General features: G+C 48.1%; 1 protein-coding gene across 1 annotated transcript; it reads left to right on the plus strand.

Moving 5' to 3' along the window:
• Positions 1 to 2,765: 2,765 nt before the first annotated feature.
• On the plus strand, positions 2,766 to 19,863 carry MARVELD3 (MARVEL domain containing 3; the record flags this gene model as incomplete). Its single annotated transcript, XM_080703478.1, has 3 exons — positions 2,766 to 3,067; positions 6,680 to 6,810; positions 19,226 to 19,863. The coding sequence occupies 3 exons, from the start codon at positions 2,766 to 2,768 to the stop codon at positions 19,861 to 19,863; spliced, it is 1,071 nt and encodes a 356-aa protein (XP_080559604.1).
• Between the last annotated feature and the right edge of the window lie 6,336 nt (positions 19,864 to 26,199).

Genomic DNA, 26,199 nt, shown 5'->3' on the forward strand with positions numbered 1-26,199 from the left:
ATCTTAAGAAACTTCAATACTGATGTCCATAGTAGCTGTACTAATTTACATTCCCACGAACAGCACATAGGGTCCGTTTGTCCCCACATCTTCACCAGCCTTTGTTTTTGTATTGTTTATTCCTGATGCTAGGGATTGAATCAAGGGGAATTTATCTTCAAACTACACCTCCAGCCCTGTTGTTGTTGTTGTTGTTGTTGTTGTTGTTGTTGATGTTGTTGTTGTTGTTTTGAAATAGGGTCTTGCTAGGTTGCTGAGAGTCTCACTAGGTTGCTGAGGTCGGTCTTGAACCTGCGGTCCTTCTGGCTCAGCTTCCCAAGTACTGGGATTACAGGTGTGCGCCACCAGGCCTGACTGCTCTTTGTATCCTTGATGATAGAATTCTGACTTGGGTGAATGACATCTCAGTGCAGTGTTGATATGCATTTTTATGGCTAAAGACATTCAACATTTTTCCCTATAATTTTTGGCCATTTATACTTGTTATTTTGCCAAGTGTCTGGAGAAAAAGGTATATCTGATGTGCTAGCCAAACCTTTGGAGGTAAATCAGCTGCAGAGCTAATTTATTTTATTTTTTATTTTTATTTTTTTTATTTTATTTATTTTATTTATTTATTTTGGTGGCACTGGATATGGAACCCTTCTACCTCCAGGCTACACTCCCAGACCTATTTTATATTTTATTTGGAAACAGGGTCTCTTAAGCCAGCGCTTAAGAACCTGCGTGATCCTCCTGTCTCCGCCTCCCAAGCGCGGGGATTACAAGCGTGCGCCACCACGCCCAGCTGCAGAGTTACTTTAGCCAGTGCTGCCAGTCACCTTCAGACAAGAGTCAGTAACATCGGGATGCTGTTTGTATTTCTTTGCATTGTGTGTTTTTGCATATTAAAAATGGAAAGAAAAGTATTTCAGAGATGACAAGTCCTGTGTAAAGATACTGCTCCACATTGTGCTGGCTCCGGATGGCTGCAGAGGAGAGGAGGAGCTGGCCTTCGGGGCTCAGGAGACGGTGCTGGCTGCATCTCGCAGCCCCAGCGCTGACCTTGACGGGACTCGGGATGCAATGGGGCTTTGGGGTCTCGCGAGAAATGGTGAAAGGAGAAAGTGAGTGAATAACCCAAAGACTGTCCTCACTTTGTCTGAATGTCAAAGACTTCTGACTTCCCCCCCAAAGCCCCTTCTCTGTGGATGCAGCCCACGCCCCTGGGGAGGCAGGTGTCAGCACCCAAACAGGGACTTCCCCAGAATCTCTATTACTCTGAGAAACAGTTTAAAAATAAGTCACTAAGCCAGGCGTGGTGGCGCACACTTGTACTTGGAAGGCTGAGACAGGAGGATCGCAGGTTCAAAGCCAGCCTCAGATACTTAGTGAGGCTCTAAGAAACGTAGTGAGACCCTGTTTCCAAATAAAAATAAATAAATAAATAAATAAATAAATAAATAAATAAATAAATAAAATAGGTCTGGGGTGTGTCTCAGAGGTAGAAGGCCTCTGGGTTCCATACCCAGTACCACAAAAATAAATAAATAAATAAATCACAGAGCAGGTAGGGGTGGCGCATGCCTGTCACTCAGGAAGCTGGGATGGGAGAACAGTGAGATTTGCCTGGGTAAAAGAGCAAGACCTCTCAGAAAAAAGGGGGGCATCGAATTATTGTTGACCCCCCAATATATAGAAATAAGCTTGCCCTAGTCAGACACAGTGGCACACGCTTGCGATCTCAGTACTTAGGAAGCTGAGACAGGAGGATTGCAGGTTTGAAGTCAGCCTCAACAACTTAGTGAGAACCCCCCAGCAACTTAATGAGACCCTGCTTCAAAATCAACAAATAAAAAGGGCTGTAGCTGAGAGGTAGAATGCTCCTAGGTTTAATCCCCAGTACCAAAAAGAAAAAAGAAAAAAAAAAGCTTGCTGTCCACATTATTAGACACTGTCTTTTTGAGGCAGTGTCACCAAGGCAGGGACAGGCCTTGGTAGCTGGCTGGGGACCCACAATCCTCCTGTCTCAGCCTCCCAAGCACTGGGACTACATGTGCACCACCCTGCCCGGCCAGACACGGGCTTCTTTCAGCGTTTACCCCCAGTGTCCTGGATCCCAGGCGCGCTAGGACAGAGGCACCATGCAGTTAGTTCTCACCGCTGCTGTCCCAGCCCCTAACGCACACGGCCCTACACCTAGGTTGAAAGAGTTAGTTACCGAGTTAGTTAACTTCCTGGGCTTTTAAATATCCTTGCTTGGCAAAATAGAACTTCACCAATCCTCTATAGCTCCCCATTTCAGGAAACGTGTCTAACATCTGGAACTATGGTAGTAACTGAACTGGCCTCGCTCCCCGCACAACAGAGCAGTTGTAAGGAGGGAGAGGGATAGTGTAGGAGGGGCGGGGAGGGTGGACAGGTGAATGGCTGGCTGGCCGGCTAGACGGCGGGCTGGGCGAGTGGACAGGTAGCCTCTCATGGGAAGCCAGCCCAACGTGCCCTGTACACAGGCGGTGGCCACGGCTGGCTCCCTGGGCTGCCCACCTCTCGGGGTCCCCAGGAAGCACTTCCAGGCCGACCTCGGGCCCTGGGCCTGACCTTGCCCAGCCTCCGCGGGCAGCTCAGGGGCGCCCCCTGGCGCACGGCGCGGCCCAGGTGAGGCTGCGGCGCTGGCGGCGAGTGCGCGTGCGCGCAGGTGGCCGGCCCGGCCCCTGCCCCGGCCCCTGCGGCTGGCCGCTCCCCTCGGTCGCGCCCTCCCTCCCGGCGGGACACGGAGCCGGGCCATGGAGGAGACGCCGGGGACTCGCGAGCCCCGGGCCCGGCCCAGAGAGCGAGACCCGGAGCGGCGCCCGCGCCCGGGCCGGCCGCGGGACAGACCCGGGGACGCCCGCGGGGCGAGGGCCGGGGGCCGGCGAGCAGACCCCGACGGCGGGAGCGGCCGGCGCGCGGGTGCACAGAGAGTTTGGGAAGAGCCCCCTCCGAGCCGGACGCGGGCCGAGGCCCGGGAACAGCCCTGGGACCCCGCGCCCCGGGGAGCCCCGGAGCCGCCGAGGAAGGAGCGCCTCGGGCGCCGCGCACCCGCCAGGTGAGGGGTGCGGGGGCGCCCCCCACTTAGAGGAAGACTTGCCGCCCCTCCGGCAGGAAAGCCTCCGGGTGCCCGACCTCGGTTAACAAAGGCGAGACCATCCCTCCTGGCCGAGGCGGGGCGGGGGCAGGTAGAGGAAGAGGACCCCAGGGCCGGGCAGGTGGGCGGGGCCGTCCCGAGGCTCCGCCCCCACGGGATCCGCCCTTCACCTGGGTTCCGCCTTCTGCCCTCCCGACTTTCAAAGTCTGGCTGTTTGGTGTTAGGGGCCAAACAAAGTCAGCCCAGTGAAGGGTTAACAGAGTAATGTGTTGTTGCTTCAGCGCCATAGGCATTTCAGAAACGGGCAGGTGGGAGGGGTTTACTGGGGTTTGAACCCCGGGGCCTTCTGCCTCCTAGCCACACCCCAGCCCTCCTTTTCGATTTTTATGAATTTGTGTGGTACTGGGGATTGAACCCCGGAGCACTCTACTTCTAAGCTACACCCCCCAGCCCTATTTTATTATTTTGAAACAGGGTCTCGCTAAGGTGCTAAAGGTCCCACTAAGTTGCTGAGGCTGGCCTTGAACCTCCTGTCTCAGCTTCCCAAATACTGAGATTACGGATGTGGGTCACTGAGCCTGGGGAGAAACTATACTTTCAACCAAAGAACCAAGCCTACCCAAATTTCTCTCACTGAAGGGCGTGAATTGGTTTCCCCTTTGCCAGTGAGGTCTTTTTAAAAGGCAGCCCCTCTCAAATCCCATGATCGTTTGAGATCCCACCCTCCTGAAGGAACAAACTTTCCTGTGCTAGAATTCCCGAAACCCTTGCAGGAGAAAGCAGTGTCACGTTCTGGGAGACTGGGTGAGTCAGGAGAGAGGCAGATGGGAGGGGTGGCCTGTTCCCCAGGTACCGTCATGAAAGCTCTCCTGACTGTGTGGGATGGTGTGCCTGCACGGTGGCACACCGTCGCAGTCCCCCTGCCCACGCCAGCCAGGAGACACAGGGTCTGCTCTTAGAAGGCTGGCCTCCGCTGTGGGGCTCCGAGGCTGAGCCCCGCCCCGCCCATCATGTCCTCGCAGAGGGAAAGCTTCTATCCTGAGTTTATGTTACATTATCTAAAACCGACTAGCATGACAAAGGGTGTGCCCAGATAAGGTCCCTGGTTCTTACTTCCTGACTAAAGCCATGACAGCTGGACAGTTGGGTGACTAGGAAAATTGAGAGCTTTTTTTTTTTTCCCGGTACTGGAGATGGAACACAGGGGCATTCTACCTCCAAGCTACCCCCCCCAGCCCTATTTTTTATCCCTTATTTTGAAACAGGGTCTCACATAGTTGCAAAGGGCCTCACTAAGGCTGTCCGTGAACCGCGATCCTCCTGTCTCAGCCTCCCAGGTGCTGGGATTACAAGCGTGCGCCACCACGCCCCACAGAGAGCCGCATTTTTAACTTTCCTTATAAACCAGGGGCCAGCCCCTCCCCTCACCCCGCCGCAGTCCAGGTGAGGCCAGGAGATACTTTTGCTTCCTGCTGCTTAAAGGGCAGTTTCTTTCTGCCTTCCTCCACTTAAGCATTTATTTCGTGGTCGGAACGCAGGAGCAGGAGCTCCAGAGTCTGGCACAGGAGAATGGCAGGGAAACTGGCAGGTGCAGCAGTGAGCCGCGCCGCTGCAGGAGACACTTGGACTCGGGCAGAACAGAACTAGGCTTCTGACCTGGCTCAGGTGAGGTTTCCAGAGGAGGCAACGTCGGCTGCATTCTGGACAAGGAGTAAGAAGGGGAGTACTTGAAGCCCGATGTGGCGGTACACACTTGTAATCCCAGCATTCGAGAGGCTGAGACAGGAGGATCATGATTTGAGGACAGCCTCAGCTACTTAGTGAGGCCCCTTGCAACTCATGAGATCCTGTTTCAAAATAAAGAATAAAAAATAGGGCTGGGGATGAAGCTTGGAGGTAGAATGTTCCTGGGTTCCATCCCCAGTGCTGCAAAAAAAAAAAAAAAGAAAGAAAGAAAGAAAGAAAGAAAGAAAGAGAAAAGAAAAAAGAAAGAGAAAAGAAAAAAGAAAGAAAGAGAAAGAGAAAGAAAGCAAGAGGTGCCCCAAGCAGAGGACTGGGGCACCTTGGGGGTGAGGGCAGTTGACTGCGGCTGGGTCTCTAGTGAGCAAGAGCACAATGCTTGAGGGTTTCCCGCCTGAAAGAGGCATGGCCGCCTCTGCATTTCAGCCAGATCCCTGGAGCCCAGCAAGTCGAGTTCAGCCTCCTGTTGAATCTTGGACAGAGCCCAGCATGTGCTAGATGGGGATGGGGGAAGCGTGAAAGTCACAACATGGTCTGTAGCCAGGCATGGAGGCGCACGCATAACCCCAGCTACTCAGGAGGATCGCAGACCCCGAGCCAGGCGGGGGCAACTTAGTGAAACTCTGTCTGAAAATAAAAAGTGACCTGGCTACCACATGCTTATAATCCCAATACTTGGGAGGCTGAGACAGGAGGATCGCAGGTTCAAGGACAGCCTCAGCAAATACCAAGATTCTCAACCTAGTGAGACACTGTTTCAAAATAAAGAATAATAGGGCAGGGGGTGTAGCTGGGAGGTCGAATGCCCCTGGGTTCCATCTCCAGACCCATTAATTAATTAATTAATTAAATCGGGCTGGGGTGTCACTCAGAGGTAGAATGCCCCTGGGTTCAAGCCCCAGTAGCACAATAAATAATTAATTAAAAAGGGCCAGGCAGTGGTATTTCACTCCTATAACCCCAATAGTTAGAAGGCTGAAACAGGAGGATTGCAGGTTCAAGGCCAGCCTCAGCAACTTAGCAAGATCCTCAATGGCTTAGTGAGACCCTATTTTAAATAAAAATGGCTGAGGGTATAGCTTGGAGGTATAATGCCTGTAGGTTCAATCTCTAGTACCAAATAAATAAGTAAATAAAGGGCTGGAGATGTATCTCAGTGATGGTGGCCCCTGGGTTCAATCCCTACTACTGCCAAAAAAAAAAAAAAAAAAAAAAAAAAAGTCTGTAGCTCCCATCCCCCTAGAATTTCCCAAGTAGCAATGGACAGAAGAGAGTGCCAGCTTGAGCTCCAGAGGCCTGTGAATACAAACTAGTTTAGTTAGTTAGCTACTATAGTTGATTGAACTCAGGGGCATCCTCCCTCCAAGTTACACCCCAGGCCTTTTTTATTTTTATTTTGAAACAGGGTCTCTCCAAGTTGTGGAGGGTCTTTCTAAGTTGCTAAGGCTGACCTTCAACCTGCAGTCTCCTGTCTCAGCCTCCCACGTACTGGGACTACAGGCCTGTGCCACCACACCCAGCTTGCAAACTAGTTTTACGAGGCCTGGTCCTTTCTGAACAGAGAACTTCAGACTAGGAGTCCAAGGTGATACTCGGGTGTACAGGATTACGGGATTGCCACGTGGCCAGTTAGCGGCTGGGTCATCTGTTTGGTTGCTCTGCGGGGGCACTAACCCCGAGAATTCTCTGGCGTCCGAAATACTGTGGCAAAGCTTGTTTCGGTTCTGCACATGTTGGGGCCCTTATGACGCGTTGAGAGTTCTCATACTTGACCAAGCAAGGCGTTGAGTCAGGGGCCCATTCCTAAAGGTGGGGTGTGCTTTCTGGTTATAGGGAACCCACTTTGGAGAGACACGTGCCCTCGTACCCCAGGCCTGGACAAGAGGAGGAAACGGAGTATTACCAGTCAGAGGCGGAAGGGCTCCTGGAATGTCACAAGTGCAGATACCTGTGCACCGGGAGAGGTGAGCCCCGCAAGCGGTTCTGGGTGGGGGTGGCAGGTATGAGTCAAGCAAAAACTCAAGCCTGCTTCTCTTTTGGGTCCTAGCCTTTCCATTCCCTTACCTGCTTGAGACTCTAGCTTTGAGAAGAAAAAAAGAAAGAAAGAAATTATTTTGTGAACAAACTGAATACCAGGGAGATAAAGTGATTTATTTTTTAAGCCCACCACATTTACAAAAACAGACCCCGTGCAGAGAGACACCGGGTTCCTAGCCTTTTTGTTTCGTACCTGCATGAGGTCCTTGCTTTCCAAAAGGAGACAGGAAGCTTTGGAGAGTGCCACTTGGCTCCCCTGCTTCTCTGAGCCCAGCGGCTGGTAGACACCTGGTTTCTCCTTAAGAAGAGCCTGTTCTGCCATGATTGGCTTACTCAGGAGCGGGCTGGCCTTGGGGCCTCTGGTTCAGCCTTGACTTCTCGCTCTGGCTTTGAGCCTAGAGGCTGGGATGCTAAGTTGAGGTGGGCAAAGAATGATTCCTGGAGCACCAGGCAGCCGTGTTGGCAGCCTTCAGAGGCCAGCTGGACCGTGGTGGGCTGCAGGTCAAACTGGCAATGAGCTGCCAGTTGTCGGTGGAGAGCTGAGCTTCCAGAGAGGGGAAGTTTTCCAAGGAGGCAGGCGGGTTACAGCTCAAACCACCTAGACAGGAGCAGATGGTCTTCTTTCAGACGCCAAGCCCAGACCCGTAAGCAGTGGCTTTTAGACTTCATTGAGTGAAGCCAATGAGATTACCTTTGTAATCTCAGTATTTGGGAGGCCAAGACAGGAAGATCACAGGTTTGGGGCTAGCCTCAGCAACTTAGTAAGGCATTCTGCAATTTAGTGAAACCCTGTTTCAAAATACAAAATACAAAACAGACTGGGGGTGGAGCTCAGAGATAGAATGCCCCAGGGTTCAATCCCCAGTACCACAAAATAAACTAACTTCATTGACTGAGATGCACAAAAAGAAATACATTTTACAGAGCCAAGCATGGTGGTGAGTGTGTGTACCAGTACTTGCAGGCTGAGACGGGAGGTTCACAAGTTCAAGATCAGCCTCAGCAAATCAGCAAGATTCTCAGCAAACTAGTGAGACCCTTTTTCAAAACAAAAAGGGGAGAGGAGCTGAGGGTATAGCTAGACCCCTAGATTGAATCCCTAGTACCAAAATGAAAAATAAGTTTTACATTAAGACCAAGCTTGCTCATGGACTCCCCCCTACACACACACACACACACACACACACACACACACACACACACACACACTATGAAGCTATTCTTACTCTACTACATACCAAATGCCCTGATATTTTGTTTTGTTAAAAACAAAAACCAACTTATTTGTTGTATTATGTATCTAGAGTCTGACAAACACTTGGATATTATTAAGTGTCTGTACCAGTCCTGGCCTTGCCAGTAATGAAGAAAATCTGGTTTTTCAGGGTGAGCCTGTATGGTGAGCGATTTGTCAGAAATCTTCTGGGCTGGCTGCATATGACTAAAAGAGGAAACATCCAGCCCAAGGGGGAGGAATCACAAGTTTATAAGTGAAAATATATCTTCGGGTGATTACCAAGATGTACATGATTATAGGATTATAAGGAACTTTGATGAAAGGGCCCTGGGCCATCTGTAGACAAGGATCATTCCCCTGGTTTACAAATGTTGGTGCAACCTGATTGACTTGACTTCTCTCAACAACTCCTGAGGCTCAGAAAAGTACAGAGAGTTATCCAAAGCCCATAGCTATTGAGCAAAAGGGCTGGACTTGAAATTTGGCGATCAGGCCCCAAGTGGCTTACTTGCTTGACCTTTCTTCTTTTCTATATGATATAAATAACAGGAATAAGGCAGAGGCTGGGTTACAGGTTTCTGTCTAGACAGATTGTTTCCTCCATGACTTACCAAGAGGAGTGGGCAGGACTTAGGCCTCAGGCCAAAACACACAGGTGATTTGGCCTCCATTGTTTCTGGCTCTTTGGCTTGGAGCCTGGAGTTTGGGTTTCTAAATCCAGTAGTTAGTGAAAGGATGGTTCAGCCCTCACAACCCAAACAAAGGGAGACCAACAAAGGAACTCACAGGTGCAGAGACCCATACAAAAGCACAGCAGGCTCTGTGTTGACAGAGCAGCCTTCTCTACCAGAACCTGGAAAATGCAGGGGCTCAGAGAGAGATGTCTGCACCCTCTGGTCAGTGAAACCATGTCCCGCAGTACACTTGCAATGCACGGGGCAGCAGCAGCATGGCCCTCTGTGGCCTCCCAGGGAGACCCTGAAGTCCGGGCTGGGATCAAAAGGTCAGTGGAACACGGGCTGGAGGGAGAGACAGCCCCAGGCACACTTCTACAGCAAAACCACTTAGGTGATAGCCGGGTGTGGTGTTTCATGCCTGTAATCCCCATGCTTGAAAGGCGGAGACAGGAGGCTTGAAATTAGTGAGATCCGGTTTCAAAATAAAAAATAAAATAGGGCTGGGAGTGTAACCCAGAGGTAGAATACCCCCTGAGTTCAACTCGCTGTACCACACACAAAAAAAGTTATGAAGTATATTTATATTTATAGGGATAGAAAATATTCTCACTCTTTTAGGTGAAAATATAGCTTATATAATAGTTGATGGAATAAAACTCTGTTCTAACACAAAAGTAAAGAAACAACAAAATATTTTGACTTTATGGTAGAAAATCCAGAAGAAAAAAAAAGTTAAACTGGGAGTGGTAGTGCACGCTTGTAATCCCAGCATTTGGGAGGCCAAGATAGGAGGATCATGGTTCACAGCCAGCCTCAGCTACTTAAGCCCTTTGCAACTCAGTGAGACACTTTCAAAATAAAGAATAAAAATAGGGCCGGAGGTGTAGCTCGGAGATAGAATGCCCCTGGGTTCCATCCCAGTGCCAAAAAAAAAAAAAAAAAGTTAACTGGTTATAGTGGTACATGCCTGTAATCTTAGCTACTTGAAAGGCTGAAATAGGAGGATCACAAGTTCAAAGCCAGCCTGGGCAACTTAGTGAGTCTCTGTCTTAAAATAAAATAAAATAAAATAAAATAAAATAAAAATGACTGGGGGTATGGCTCAGGGGCATTCTACCTCCAAGCTATATCCCCAGGCTTATTTTCTATTCTTTATTTTGAAACAGGGTTTCACTGAGTTACAAAGGGCCTCACTAAGTAGCCTCCCACATGCTGGGATTAGAAGCATGCGCCACCAGACCTGGCTCAGCCTCAGCAATTTAGCAAGATTCTGTTTCAAAATAAAAAATGAAAAGGGCTGGGGCACATCTGGTGTGTAGAGCACACCTGGGTTCAATCCCCAGTAAAACATACACACACACACACACACACACACACACACACACACACACACTCACACTCACACCAGCCAGCCACAAAAGAATACACAACTGTGTGATTCCATTTCCACAACTTTCTAGAAAAGGCAAAAGTAATTTCTAAGGAGATAATGAGAGAAAGCAGATTAGCAGTTGACCAGGGAGGAGCATGAGGGATTGACCACACAGTGTTCTTAGGGTAATCCAAGTGCTCTATATATGTTTGTTTGTTTGTTTTTTTGTGGGGGGGGGTGTCTAGGGATGGAAGCCAGAGGCATTTGACCTCCAAGATACACCTCCTGCCCTATTTTTTATTCTTTAATTTGAAACAGGGTCTTACTAAGTTGCAGAGGGCCTCACTAAGTAGCTGAGGCTGTCTGTGAACCGCGATCCTCCGGTCTCAGCCTCCCGAATGCTGGGATTACAAGCGTGCGCCACCATGCCCAGCTTAGTCCATATCTTGATTATGGTAACGTTTGTCAAGATGCATTGAGCCAGTGTGTTGAGTGTGGGGGATTTTATTGTGTATAAGTTAATTCTCAATAAAGAAAGTTTTTTTTATGGTATTAGGGGTTGAACCCATGGGCATCCTACCTCTGAGATACACTCCCAGTCCTATTTTTTTATTCTTTATTTATTTATTTTTTTTTTCGTTGTACTGGGGTTCCTGGAAGCCCTTCTAACCTCCGGGCTATACTCCCAGACCTATTTTATACTTTTTTTTTTTTTGGAAACAGGGTCTCTTAAACCAGCACGGCTGGCTTCGAACCTGCGTGATCCTCCTGTCTCTGCCTCCCAAGCGCGGGGATTACAAGCGTGCGCCACCAGGCCCGGCTTATTCTTTATTTTGAAACAGTGTCTCACTGAGTTGCAGAGGGCCTCACTAAGTAGCTGAGGCTGAACAGGAACCATGATCCTCCTGTCTCAGCCTCCCAAGTACTGGGATTACAAGCCTGCACCACTACTCCCCACTGCCATTTTATTTTTGAAACAGTCTACTAAATTTCTGAGGCTAGCCTCAAACCTGGGACTTCCTGGCTCAGTCTCCTGAGTACTCAGATTACAGGTGTGCTGCACCGTGCTTGGCTTTAACTTCTTGTACATTTTAGGTTCTTTGATTTTCTTTAGACTTGGAAAATCTCTTCTTATAGGTTGAAAGGGCCATAAACCATGTGTAAAGAGATCACTTTTTTAGTTGCGGCATGGCAGGCATTGGGGCGCTGGAGCGTTCTTGCTTTTCCATGTGGGATGCTTTTCTTTATAACTGGCCTGATTTCTCACACCATCTTTGTGACCTCTCTTGGGGCAGGCGGCTTTGCTCTTTTGAGAGTTTGTATTTTCAGTCCAAAATATTTCTGACACCATTTCTAGAGACCATAGTTCCCTGCTACCACCTAGTGCTAAATTAGTCAACTTTTTCTTTCTCTACGTGTGTGTGTGAGTGTGGGTGTGTGTTTAACTGGGGATTGAACTCAGGGGCGTTCTACCCCCGAGGTGGACCCCCAGGCCTTTTTAAAATTTTTAGTTTGGGAACATGGTTTTGCTAGGTTGCTAAGAGTCTTGTTATGTTGCTGAGGCTGTCCTCGAACCTGCAATCCGCCTATCTCAGCCTCCCAAGTATGGGGATTTTAGGCATGCACCAACTGAAATTATGCAGCTTCAATTGCCCACAGGGGCAGAATAAAGGGCTAGTGGTATGAACTTCCACGGGGAAGATGAGCCTCGGGATGGCAAAGTCTTCACGTGCAAAGCAGCCTCTCCTGAGACGGTAACACGCCCCTCTCTTGCAGCCTGCTGCCAGATGTTGGAGGCCCTGCTGAACTTGCTGATCCTGGCCTGCAACTCTGTGTCTTACAATTCCACAGGGGGCTACACGGGCATCACCAGCCTGGGGGGCATTTACTACTACCAGTATGGAGGGGCTTACAGTGGTTTCGAAGGTGCTGATGGGGAGAGAGCCAAGCAGCTAGACGTCCAGTTCTACCAGCTCAAGCTGCCCGTGGTCACTGTGGCGATGGCCTATAGCGGAGCCCTCATGGCCTTCTCCTGCCTCCTCATCGCCGCGGGAGTCCTGCGGGTGCCGTGGCACTGTCCACTGTGGCTGGCGACCGAGGGCTTGTTGGACGTGCTCATTGCTGGAGCGTACATCCCGGCGCTCTACTTCTTCTTCCACCACCTCTCGGCTGCCTACAGCTCTCCTGTGTGCAAAGAGAGGGAGGCGCTGTACCAGAGCAAAGGATACAGTGGCTTCAGCTGCAGCTTCCACGGCGGAGACATAGGAGCCGGGGTCTTTGCGGTCCTGGGCATTGGGGCCTTTGGCCTGGGGGCCGTCCTGGCTATCAAGGGTTACCGAAAAGTCAGGCAGCTAAAAGAGAAGCCTGCCGAAATGCTTGTGTTTTAAACTCTTGAGGGTACTCTGCCCAACCTGTGTGAGGGAAGTTATTTTGAAAGAGTCTTCCACGAGAGTTCTGTTATGGAACAGCCAGCCTCACAAGTAACAAGCCAGCTTTGGGATAGGTGGGCTCAGCCTCAGGCGTGTGAGCAGCGTTCTCCAGTTCTCAGGGTCCTCTGTTAGCAAGGGACTAATCAAAATTATACCAAAAAACTGGAGCCCAAGAACCACAGGGAAAAGACATATGGTACGGCAACGTGCACTTGTTGGCCAAATAAAGTGTGATAAGCAGGTGAATTGGAAGAATCTTATCTTCAGAGTTCAGGAGAAGCCACAGAGATGAGGGACAACACTTCAGCCTGGACTTTTGTGTACACAGCGGTCTTCAGCAGATTAGCCCAGAAGTCCTTCCGCCCTGAGATCTCCCGCTTTCTTCCCATGGAAGGAAGCGTGGGGCCTCTGGAGAGAGCTACCCCTGTAACATTTGAGTTGGAGGTAGGTGTGGGCTGAGGAAAGAGGAGTCACATTCACTCTCCGGGCTGCAAAGGAGCTATTCTGCAAGCCCTGGCGGTGGCCTGAAAGCTCAATGAGTGTTTTGTACCTCTTGTAAATGTACCATTGTATGAAGACTTAAAGCCGAGGTCTGGAATTCAGGAGCCACCCAGGAGAAAAGAATGTGAAGTCTTTCTTAACAGAAGAATGGCGGTCTTGGCCAGGCAGCTTCATGGGTGCTTACTGAACAGCGAATGGTGACTATGCAACACTGTAGAATATTCTTGGCACAAGTGAATGTGTTCTTTGCTTCATGTGAATCCCCTGCCCCCCAAAAAAAAGTCCAAAGAACGTTTTAAATTCAGAGACAGTGGCTCTCTTTTTAATACATTTATAACGTATTGTTCCCTTAGATGCAATCTGTTGTATTTGGAAGATGAGTTTGGCTTTAGAGTAGAAGGTACATATAAATGACTGGTTTTTTTTTTTTTTTTTTTTTTTTGGTGGTACTGGGGTTCCTGGAAGCCCTTCTACCTCCGGGCTACACTCCCAGACCTATTTTTACATTTTATATTTGGAAACAGGGTCTCCTAAGCCAGCGCGCGCTGCTGGCTTCGAACCTGCGCGATCCTCCTGTCTCTGCCTCCCAAGCGCGGGGATTACAAGCGTGCGCCACCACGCCCGGCTAAATGATTGTGTATGACTTCAAAATTTATTGCACAATACACTAAAAAGTATTAACCACTTTCCTTCTGGAGAGAATGGATTTAAATTTTTTTACATTTTATGCCTGGCTTGACTGCACATGTATTAGTTTTATTTTAGAAAAAATAAAAACTAAAAATAATTGACTTACTCCCTTCGTTTTGTCGTTGTCGTTTTTCCTTCAGGACCAAATCTACAGTATGAAAGCTAGGTGTGAGACTGAGGGGTGCCACAGGATCAGCCACAGAAACGGCCTCCCCAGAAAGATGCTGCTGATAGCAGAGGTCTGTGTGTTTCTGATTCTCCACTGCTCCAGGGCCCCCACGTGTCCCACCCCTGCTCGGAGAGGAAGGACAGCTGGCTCTGGTAGCTGCCCCTTTTTTTTTCCTGACGTGTGTGTCTTCCCACCCGGCATGCTCAGAAACCCTTGAGCGGTCGGATATCGGTAGCCGAACCACGCCAGGCCTGCCTGGCACCCGGGAAAACACCCAGTGGCTACACTGCGTTCATAGACCCGCTATCAGTGGACCCTGCAGAGCGTCGCCACCCTCCTCGGGTTTCCAAGTTGGCGCAGTGACTGACCAGGTCCAGGTTTCTCTCCATCTCAGTCCGGCAGATGTGTGCTGCTTGGCTCACAGCTCCGCTGTTAGGGCAGAATCTGTCACAGAAGGAAAATGGTCAAGTTTGCTGTATCTTGATAACACCGCGTCCCTGTTTTCCTACAGGGTGAGATACTCATATGCAGAGAGAAAACCAGGACAGAAAGGCTGGGTGGATTCATCACTGTGCCACTGAGAAAGAGAGTGGCAGAGCTTACAGAGCCGGGGAGAGTGGGCAGTTTGGGTCTGATGTTACTCTGAGTTTTACATGAGAAGAATGCGGCGTCTCAACCCTCAAAGCCTTTGGCTGTGTCCATTGGCCCTTCAGGAATCTGTGTGGGCCCCCAGGAGATAGGATCAGCGAGCCCACTGCCGGCTAAGTGCTTTAGAGATACGGGGTGTGTGTGTGTGTGTGTGTGTGTGTGTGTGTGTGTGTGTGTGTGTGTTACTAGGTATTGAACCCAGGGGCATTCTACCTCTGAGCTACACCCCAGTCCTTTTTTAATTTTTGGTTTTGAAGTAGTCTCCCTAGGTTGCTGAGAGTCTCACTAAATTGCCAAGGCCGGTCTTGAACTTGGGATTCTCCTGTCTTTGTCTCCCAAGTATAGAGATTACAGGCATGTATCACCATGCCTGTTGATACTGATCCTTTGACTGCCCAGATTATAAACATCCTTGTTTATAATGGTTGTCCTAATTTCTGGGAAACAGCACTTTTCATAAACTTGTTCCACTGCTTAAGTTTCTAATTTTCATTTTAAAGGCATTACTAAGTTGCATCACCATTTATTTGAACACCCTTTTATGGTTTTCAAATATTTCATATATAGCTGTCACTTGGTATTCACAGGAGACTGGTTCCAGGCTACTCTGCGACACCAAAACCCAAGGACGGTCTACTCCCTTATACGAAATGGAGTAGAATTTGCACGTAACCTATGCATATCATCCCCGTACACTTTAGGGCATCTTGAGATGCAGTGTGGGGTGGGGCACGCCTGTGATCCCAGTGCTTGGGAGGCTGAGACAGGAGAATCGCTGGTTTGTGGCCGACCTTTGCAACTTAGACCCTCAGCAACTTAGTGAGACCCTGTTTCAAAATCAAAATTAAGTAGGGCTGGGAATGTAGCTTGTACCCCTGGGTTCAATCTTCAGGACAATAAATTAAATAAATAAATAAATAAATACTTCCTTTCTCATATCAGAGATTCTGATTCATTGTGGATCTGTAGTTAGATGCTGGAGTCTGCTCTAAAAAAAATTATCTCTGAACCTGGCATGGTTGCACACACTTGTAATCCCAGCATTTGAGAGGCTAAGGCTTTCGGTTTGCGGCCAGCCTCAGCTATTTAGTGAGGCCCTTTGCAACTCAGTGAGACCCTGATTCAAAATAAAGAGTAAAAAACAGGGCTGGGGGAATAGCTCGGAGGTAGAATGTCCCTGGGTTCCATCCCCAGTAATGCAAAAAAAAATATTATCTCTGGATTACTTATGATCTCTAATACTATGCAAATGCTATGTTGATTGTTGTATCTACACGGAACAAAATCTCTACATGTTCACTGTAGTCCCAAACCTCCTTTTTAGTTATTTTCAATCCTTAGTTGAATCTGCAGTGCACAGCCTGCAGAGAGGGGGGCTGCTGCACCTGCCTTCCTCCAGCCTCACTGCAGCCTCTCGGGATGAGACTGGAGCCCTTACCGCCATCTGTCAGAGAGTGTCCAAGACTCACAAAGACTGGATGATGGGGGCCAGGTCTCAGGGCAGGGACTTGAACACTAGGTCGGTTTGCATTTCTCTTCCTTCTCGTGGCTGCATCCTGAGAGCATGACAGGAGCCCTTCTCCTGGAAGTGGACCTAAGGGACACCCCAGGCCTCTGCTGGTCCCACATTCAAACTGACCGTGGGCAAGAAGAGAGTCTGTCTGTGTTCACCTATGGACTCCCACGGCCTTGTGGCATTTGTGGGCTCCCAGCTGGTCACGGTGATGCAAGCCTATGATCCCAGTACTTGGGAGGCTGGGACAGGAGGATCACAGGTTCACAGCCAGACTCAGCAACTTAGGGATACCCTCAGCAGCCTAGTGAGACCTTGTTTAAAAACAAAAATATAAAATAGGGCTGGCAGTGTTGCTCTGAGGTAGAATGCCTCTGGGTTCAACCTCTGGGACCAAAAGAAAAAAAGAAAAGAAAAGAAAGCTCCCCAGGTGAACATCCCACATATCCATCAGCAGGACTGTGGTTGGACAGGTCAGTCCACATGGGGGAGTTGGAGGTGAAGTAATAAAGAATGTGGCTGCTGTGTAGGAGACAGCTGTGGGGTTTAGTCAGTTAAGGACACGAGATGAGAAGAATGTGGTACACTTCCATGAAGAAAAAGAAAAGCAGAGAAGAGGGGATGGCGTGCACATTCAGATGTTTTTATTTGTATAAAAACACTGGAAATATGCATTAGAATAGGAATATAAATGAAATTCTCCAGTTTATGTTTTTATGTCAGTGTGTGTGTGTGTGTGTGTGTGTGTGTGTGTGTGTCTCACTAGGGATGGGGGTGATGGGACCCAGGGGCATTCTACTTCTGAACTATACTTTATTATTTATTTATTTATTTATTTATGTACTGAGGATGGAACCCAGGGGCATTCTACCTCTGAGCTATACTCTAGCCCTATTTTTTTTTTTTTTTTTTTTTTTTTTGCAGTACTAGGGATAGAACCCAGGGGCATTCTATTCTATCTCCGAGTTACATCCCCAGCCCTATTTTTTTTTTTTTTTTTTGGTGGTACTGGGGCTCCTGGAAGCCCTTCTACCTCCGGGCTACACTCCCAGACCTCTTTTTACATTTTATATTTGGAAACAGGGTCTCCTAAGCCAGCGCGCGCGGCTGGCTTCGAACCTGCGCGATCCTCCTGTCTCTGCCTCCCAAGCGTGAGGATTACAAGCGTGCGCCACCACGCCCGGCTATTTTTTATTCTTTATTTTGAAACAGGGCCTCATTGAGTTGCAAAGGGCCTCACTAAGTAGCAGCTGAGGCTGTCCTCGAACTGCGATCCTCCTGTCTTAGCCTCCCAAATGCTAGGATTAAAGTGTGCGTCACCACACCCGGCTACCCTTGCCCTATTTTTTATTCTTTATTTTGAAGCAGGGTCTCACTAGGTTGATGAGAGTCTCACTAGTTGTTGAGGCCATCCTCGAACTTGCGGTCCTCTTGTATCAGCCTCCAAAGTACTGGGATTACAAGCATGTGCTGCCACCCCTGGCATGCCATTTTGATTTAAAAAAAAAAGCTTGTCATTTTGAACTGGGGATATAGCTCAGTAGTAGAGCCCTTGTCTAGCATGCATAGAGAGCCTGGGTTTGATCCCCAGCAGTACAAGAAAAATGAAAAAGAAAACATTTTTCTCAAGAGAACATATTCACAAGAAGTGGCAGAGAAGATCTAGAGAGGCCCCGTGTGCCCTGACGTAGCTTTCTGCAATGGCAGCGTCGTGCACACTGACAGACACCATCGTGCCCAGGGAGGCGACGCTCTGCAGCTCATTCAGCTTTCACCTGTCGCACATGCACTCGTATGTGTGTGAGGGGGCTGTGCAGTTACCACACATGCAGGCTTGTGTGATGGCCGCTGCCGCCCTCCAGAACCGCCCCGTCCTCACGGACATCCCAGGTGCTGCCCTCGTAGCCCACCCGTCCCCACCCAGCCGCCCCAGCAAGCCCGCCGGCGTGCTCCTCTCTGATTCCGTGCTTGACGGCTCCTACGTACATGGAGTCACACAGTGTGTGACCTTCAACACTGGCTCCCCCACTCACTGAGATTCCTTTGAGATTCACTCAAGTTGTCGCCTGAATCAATAATTGTTGAGGAGGGGCTTTCCATGTCCTGCAGACTAGTTCAATATCACCCAGGGAAGGACACATGGCTTGTCCTCAGTATCTCACTAGTGCAAATAAAGCTACCTCAAACTCATGTACATGTTCTTGTGTGGACATAAATTTTCATTTCTTTGAAATAAATGCCCAGGAGCCGGGCATGGTGGTACACACCTGTAACTCCAGTACTTGGGAGGCTGAGACAGGAGGATGGCAAGTTCGAGGACAACCTCAGCAATGTAGTGAGACTCCCAGAAACCTAGTAAGACCCTGTTTCAAAAACAAAAAAGGGTTGGGGGCATAGAGGTAAAATGCCCCTGGGTTTAATCCCCAGTACCACACACACAAAAAAGAATAAATGCCCAGGGATTCAATTTCAGGGTTATATGGTATTTGTTTTGATTTTATAGAAACTTCCAAGAGCTTTTTAGAATGGCATTTTGATATTTCAAACATATTATATTAAAAACAAACCAGGTGGGTGTGGTGGCACATACCTGGAATCCCAGCACTTGGGAGACTAAGGCGTGTGGGTTTCAGGTTTAAGTACAGCCTCAGCAACTTACACTCTAAGCAAACCTAGCAAGACCCTGTTTCAAAATAAATAAATAAATAAAAAGGGCTGGGTGTGTAGCTTGGAGGTAGAATGCCCCTGGATCCAATCCCCAGTACCACAAAACAAACTAACAACCACTATAAACAAACCAAGAACAATCCGGCTATGTTCTTTTTTTTTTTTTCTTTTGGTACTGGCATTCCTGGAAACCCTTCTACCTCCAGGCTACACTCCCAGACCTATTTTTTTAATATACTTTTAAAATTTGGAAACAGGGTCTCTTAAACCAGCGCAGCTGACTTCGAACCTGTGCAATCCTCCTGTCTCTGCCTCCCAAGCACGGGGATTACAAGCATGCGCCACCACGCCCGGCCTGGCTATGTTCTTTGTGTGGGGTCGGTGGGACTCCCTGAGGCTCAGGGACATCAGTGTTAACCATGCCTCTCTCCCCCCACAGGTGTGGTACAGATCGTAGAGGTGATTCTGAATGGGATGGTTCTCATATGTATCGTGGCCTCCTACTTTGTCCTAGCCGGATTCAGTGCCAGCTTTGCCAGCGGCGGGGGCTTCGGGAACAACTATTACTCACCATTTGAAGGCACTGAGCTGGAGCAGGTTCGGCAGCTGGACCAGAAGTACACGATCCTCCGGGCACCGCTCATATATGGTGGCTTGGCAGTGTCTCTGGGCGTGGGTGTTCTCACCATGGGCGTTTTAGTGCAAGGAGCCAAGAGCCTGGCTAAACTGACCAGGAAGTGGCTCCTCACCGAAGCTGCCTTCAGCCTCCTGGCCGCCGTGGGCTACTGCACAGGCATCGGTGTTTACCTCCACGTGGCTTTGCAGATCAACGCCACAGACACCTGCAAGACAAGAGAGAGGCTGTATGCCCGCAAGGGTCTCACCTGGATGAACTGCCAGCTGGCGGGCACCGATGGAGCAGCGGCCACCTTTGCTTGTCTCCTGGTGATCATGTACGGTGCCAGCGTGGTGCTGGCCCTGCGGAGCTACCGGGAACAGAAACTCTACAGAGATAGCCAAGACTGGCACAGACACGGCGGCAATACGCCAGAATACGTGTGGTCGGGGACGCTCTAAGGAGACCTTCTGGGGTTTAGCTAAGCCCAACCCCATCTTTCTCTTAAACAGATGGAAGATCAGCACAACCACCCAGTAAACAACTGGGCCTTTTATGCTCAAGTGTACAAATGCTGCTTTGGGTACTGATGCAGTTAGGTGACTGTTTCATGTTTTGACTGTAAAAGATGAGTGTTGGCTGGCTGACGTGGTGAGAGCTTGAAGAACAAATATCCACCTTTAATGCAAAAAGCAACATCAGAAGGCAGGGCTGCTATGGCAGGGCTCTCTCACCGTATGGTAGTAGTGGTAATAGCTGACTAGCCAGAGAAATGCTCAAGGTCGAGAGCTACACATCAGAAGGTAGCAGGTCCATTGTTATAGTAGAAATCTTACCTGTTATAACTAGTTAAAGTGATCAAAAGCAACAAACCGTCTCCACCTCCATCCCTGTGTTGTGTCCCAGGGCATGGCTTTCAAGCAGCTGTGACTGAATTCTAAGTCAGTAACTACATCCTGCCTCCATCCCTCTTAGAGGGGAAGAATTCTGCTATTACAGAGGGTGCTAGTGGGCACCACACCTGTCTCCTCCCAGGCAGCCTTCCTCCTTGGTGACAGGAAGGTGGATTCCTGACTCATGAAAAAATGTTTTTAGCAAGCGTGATCCGCCTCAGGACTCCCGGCTCAGGGCCCAGGGAAAACATTTTCTACTAGCTGCTCCCTTCTTTTACTTTTTTTTTTGTGGCAAGTCATCCCACTGGAACTCAGTTTAAAATAGAATCCTTTCTTAAACCATGAGGCTTTGAAATAGAAAATTTATAAACTTCTTATGTGTCATTTAACTAATTCCAAAGATAAAGTGGTCAGTTTTACTAGACTGCTAAGATTTATTGAAAACCTTTCCATTTCTGCATTCCTCCATTTATAGGCTTTCACAGGCTGATCATAATCTATCACCCTGAACTGTCTTTGTGCTATAACAGATCTCTAATAATCAATCTTGAAAATAAAGCCACCCAGTGATTGTAATCCCGTGTTTTATGCCTGTTGTTATACTTGACAATGAGTCTGAAATGTATCCGTTTATGTCAGATCCAACTGGAAATACTCATATTCCTACTGTAGCAGACTAATTATCCTCTTTTTTTTTTCTTTTTCTTTCTTTTCTTTCTTTTTTTTTTTTTTTTTTGGTGGTACTGGGTATGGAACCCATCTACCTCCGGGCTATACTCCCAGACCTATTTTTATTTATTTGGAAACAGGGTCTCTTAAGCCAGCAAGGCTGGCTTCAAACCTGCGCGATCCTCCTGTCTCCGCCTCCCAAGCACGCGGGTCGGGGGCTATCCTCTTGTTTTTCAATAGCCAGTTCTCATAGAACCTGCCCAAGACCAAGGATCAAAAATAAACCTTAAAGCAAGCTGGGCGTGGTGGCGCACGCTTGTAATCCCAGCATTTAGGAAGCAGGACAGGAGGATCATGGTTCACAGACAGCCTCAACTACTTAGTGAAGCCCTTTGCAACTCAGTGAGACCCTGTTTCAAAATAAAGAATAAAAAATACGGCTGGGGGTGTAGATGGAGGTAGAATGCCCCTGAGTTCCATCCCCAGTACCGCAAAAATAATAATAATAAACCTTAAAGCCAGGTGTGGTGGCACACACTTGTAATCCCAATACTTGGGAGGATGAGACAGGAGGATCACAAATTCAAGGACAAATTCAAATTCAAGTAGTAAGACTCACATCAACCTAGTGAGACCCTATTTCAGAATAAAAATAAAATGGGGCTGTGTATGTGCAGGGAGCTCGGAGGTAGAATGCCCGTGGATTAGAGAGAGAGAGAGAGAGAGAGAGAGAGAGAGAGAGAGAGCGAGCGCACTCAACTGGCAATCTATTTTGTTTGTTGGAATAAAGTCCATATGCCACAGAAAGATGCTTCTACTGTCACACTTAGCCTGGTGCAGTGACCAGAGGACACAAATTTCTTAATGGTAGAGAAGTTTAACAGCAGTGAAAATCAAATGCCTGGTCCTCAAGAGAATACCACCCCCCTACACACTAACACACACTATTTTCACCCAGCATTTATTCCAGGTATCATGTTCCTATTAAATGACCCTTAGAGCTGGGCGTGGTGGCACAGGCTTGTAATCCCAGCATTTGGGAGGCTGAGACAGGAAGATGGAGGTCCGTGGCTATCCTCAGCTACTTAGTGAGGCCCTTTGCAACTCAGTGAGACCCTGTTTCAAAGTGAAGAATAAAAAATAGGTCTGGGTATAGCCTAGAGGTAGAATGCCCCTGGGTTCCATCCCTAGTACCGCATAAGTAAGTAAATAAATAAATGATCTTTACCCACACTGGGTCTTGTATTGGATAAAAGGTGGCTTTGGCCTACTTGGCCTCAGCTGTGTGGCCCAGCCCAGCTAAGGTGCAGCTCTTCTTTACGGGTTGGAGCCCACTAATAACTTAAAACAGCGCACCCTCGTGCCTATGTTCCCCAGTACTGTGGGATGGAACCCAGAGCATCCTACCTCCAAGCTACACCCCTAGCCCTATTTTTTATTCTTTATTTTGAAACAAGGTCTCACTAGGTTGCAGAGGGCCTCACTAAGGAACTGGCCTATGGTTTTATAATCTCATAAGAGTCTCTACTGCTTAGGCAGGACGAGATTCATGATAAACATCTTACAGAAAATATCAAGGTGCAAGGTTATTTTACTCCATTTCATTGAATGCTGTGCCAATTACATTCCTGTGCTGAATAGGCACCTGGCATCATCTCACTGAAGCTCATGACCAATAATGGATGAGACTGTTTTCACTTAGTGAGAAAGTAGGGATGCAGCTCAGTGGTGGAGGGCTTGCCTAACATGTACAATGGAAGAGATCAAGAACAAGAACCTCAAGGGCTGGGCACAGTGGCACACACCTATAACCCCAGTACTTAGGAGGCTGAGACAGGAGGATCACAGGTTCAAGGCCAGCCTCAGCAACTTAATGGGACCTTTTTGCAAAATAAAAAATAAAAGCATTCGGGAGGCATCGTGGTTCACGTACAGCCTCAGGTACTTAGGAAGGCCCATTCGCAACTCAGTGAGACCACTTCAAAATTAAAAAAGACTAAGAAATAGGGCTATAGCTCGGCAGTACAATGCCCTGAGTTGCATTCCCCAGTACTGCAAAATAAATAAATAAATAAATAAAATGTAAAATTAAAAAAGAGTTACGGGGAGTAACTTAGAGGTAGGATACCCCTGGTTTGATTGCCGGTACCAAACAGAAAAAGAAATAGCTTTAGGGAAGTAAAGGAACTTGTCTACAATCACAGAACTTTTTAAGTAGCAGACAAAACTCAGACCCATTGGAAAGGAAGACATACTGGAGGGTTTAATGAGTGACTTGTGTGCTCTCATGGCCTTTGGCATGCAAGGGAATATTTCACGAAGCAGAGGACACACTTAGAGAATTTCGTTTCGGCCACCCTGGACCAGGGAGGTTTGTCTCATGGAACAAGGGTATTAAAGTAAACGGTAAAGCTGGGCATTGTCGCGCATGCTTGTAATCCCGGCGCTTGGGAGGCTGAGACAGGAGGATAAAAGATCGAGGACAGCCTCAGCTACTACTTAGTGAGGCCCATTGCAACTCAGTGAGACCCTATTTCAAAATAAGGAATAAAAAGCCGGGCGTGGTGGCGCACGCTTGTAATCCCCACACTTGGGAGGCGAAGACAGGAGGATCGAGCAAGTTCGAAGCCAGCCATGCTAGCTTAAGAGACCCCGTTTCCAAAAAATAAAAAAGTATAAAATAGGTCTGAGAGTGTAGCCCAGAGGTAGAAGGGCTTCCAGGAACCCCAGTACCACACACACACACAAAAAAGGAATAAAAAAAAATAGGGCTGGGGGTATAGCTTGGAGGTAGATGCCCCTGAGTTCAATCCCCAGTACCGCAAAAATAAATTAAAAATAAATAAATAGATAGATAAATAAATAAATGGTGCAGTGCCTAGCACATTACACAGGCTAAGGCAGCAGTTGCTGAACCAGCTGGGCATGGTGGCCCACACCTGTAATCCCAGTACTTGGGAGGCTGGGGCAGATTCAAGGACAGCCCTGTCAACTTAGCAAGACCTTCAACAACTTAGACCGTTTGAAAATAAAACTTAAAAAAGACTGAGGTGTAGCTCAGATGCAGAACGCTCCTGGGTTTAATCCTCTGGTACCAAGAAAGCCCTTAGCCACCACCACCCTTAAAAAAAAAAAAAAAAAAAAAAAAAAGCAAGTTGTTGAACCAAGTTCTTCAAGTGTTCATTCTGCTAAATGAAGAGTAAACCTGCAAAGCGACTCTAACTTGCCCTCTACCTGGAGAGGTAACCTCGCCGGGAAGTCAGGAGACCCCCCCCCCGGGGAAGCACTAAGGGAGAGGCTCCAAGTACAAGTATCAAGGGAACCAGCACTTACCACTACATCTGAAGTCCTCACACTGCGCTGCTGCGTCAGGGGAAACATGGCCAGCTGGCCCACTCCGCTTACGTCATAATCCTCTCTGTGACTGAAGAGGGGCTGCAGATTGCTTACGATGGTTTCTTCTGGTCAGCTAACAACCTTCATGTAAGAAAGAGCTGTTTCCTGTCTCCGGGCTTTAAAGAAATAAACCAAGTCAGAGTATTTCTTAAATTAAAAATCTTTGTTGCTATTTCAGCTGAAAAGGTGCTGTGGTCTGCATGTCTCCTGAGGCCCACTGTGCCTGAAGTCTCACCCCACAGGTGGGTGGCACCACCCTTGGGTGGTGGGGACTCGGGGGAGGCCTCAGGTCACTGTGCCCTCGCAAGGTAGTTTGCCAGCGATTCCCTGGCGGTTCGGAGAGGGTTGTTATAATAATAAAAGCCCGAATTTGGTTCCCCCCGCTCTGCACTCCTGGCCTGCTCCCCGAGGTGCTCCTGCGACTGCTACCCACCACGTGACGCAACTGAGGAATGGGCCGAGGCCAGCGTCGCGCCCTCAAACCTCCAAAACCAGGGGCCAAATAAACCTTGTCTTTGTCATAAGTAGTCTGTTTCAGGTATTTTGTTTTAGTGACACAAAGCTAATACAAAAGGTGATCAAAAATATTTATTTTTGTCTTAACTCACAGCTCCATGGAATGTGATTTCATGTTTGTCCTTATCTTCCCCTACCACAAGAAAAAGCCAAAATGTCCTAAAGGTACCTTTGGTTAAGAACCTAATTCTATGTACAAGTTAGGACAGAAATTCCTAGCTTCCTGCTAAAATATTTGTAAAATAACAAGCATTCCATTTTAAAACAAAGGCATGAAAAAGATATTCCATTTTATTTTATTTATTATTGTTGTTATTATTTTTTACAAACAATAGATTTGCTGCAACATGCTCTGGCTCATATTATTGAATTAAAAAATTTAACACATTTCAAAAATATCAAAAATACACTATAATGAGTCTTAGGACTACAATACAATGATTGCACAAAACCATAAGATATGAGCCCACTGTCTGGAGGGCATCCAGGGGCAACAGTGAGAGAAAGCCCGACGGCACTGGGGAGAGGCGCATGAGGGGGTACGAGGGGCTGATGCTGACTGACCACCACGTGAGGGAAACAGCAGGCCTGACTGCAGCCGCTCTTCTCGGTCTGGGAAGGGCAAAGTCACCAACTGGAGAGAAAGTTTACTTGCATCTAGGAAGGAGTGTGACGTCTGGAAGGCTCCACTGTGAGGGAGCAGAAAGTGACAAGACAGTTTTACAGTGATGCGGCGGGCATCACTGAATGGCTTGGAGACTAATTTTTTAGTAATTGGTACATGGATCGGTAATGGCCAAGTGCTCCCGAGGGAGGTCTCTTCGTTAATTATTGAATAGACAGAGGAGGTGAGCCTGTGGCTTCCAAGTACCTGCTTTTGCTGGAGGTCTACACCGAAAGAAGAGCATCTTTTGCCAGATTGGCCAACCCTGACTGGCTCCATCTCCTAGAAAGTAGCGCTCGCTACAAGCAATTTTAATAGCACCCAGCAATGCCAAGCTGCTTGTGTGGGCTCTTCTGCACACCAGGAAAACGAGTTCATCAACTTATTGCACACACACTCTACAGTAGTATAATAAAGCCCTCACTTGTGTCAGGAGTGGTAGTTCAATAACTTGACTGTATAGTAGCACTGTACCTTTATGTCATACCAACATTCAAAGTTTTCAGATATGCTTTCAATCCATTTGGATAAAAATAAGAATACTTGGGTGGCAAGCCACATGTATTTTCCCTTCCCATGGGATTTCTAAACTGCAACCATACCCAGGAGTGTTCTTTTAAAGATTCTCTTAAAGTTCTCTAGTAAATGGGACGTACATG

The sequence above is a fragment of the Muscardinus avellanarius genome (genome assembly GCF_963383645.1).
Source record: "Muscardinus avellanarius genome assembly, chromosome: 10".
Lineage (NCBI taxonomy): Eukaryota > Metazoa > Chordata > Mammalia > Rodentia > Gliridae > Muscardinus > Muscardinus avellanarius.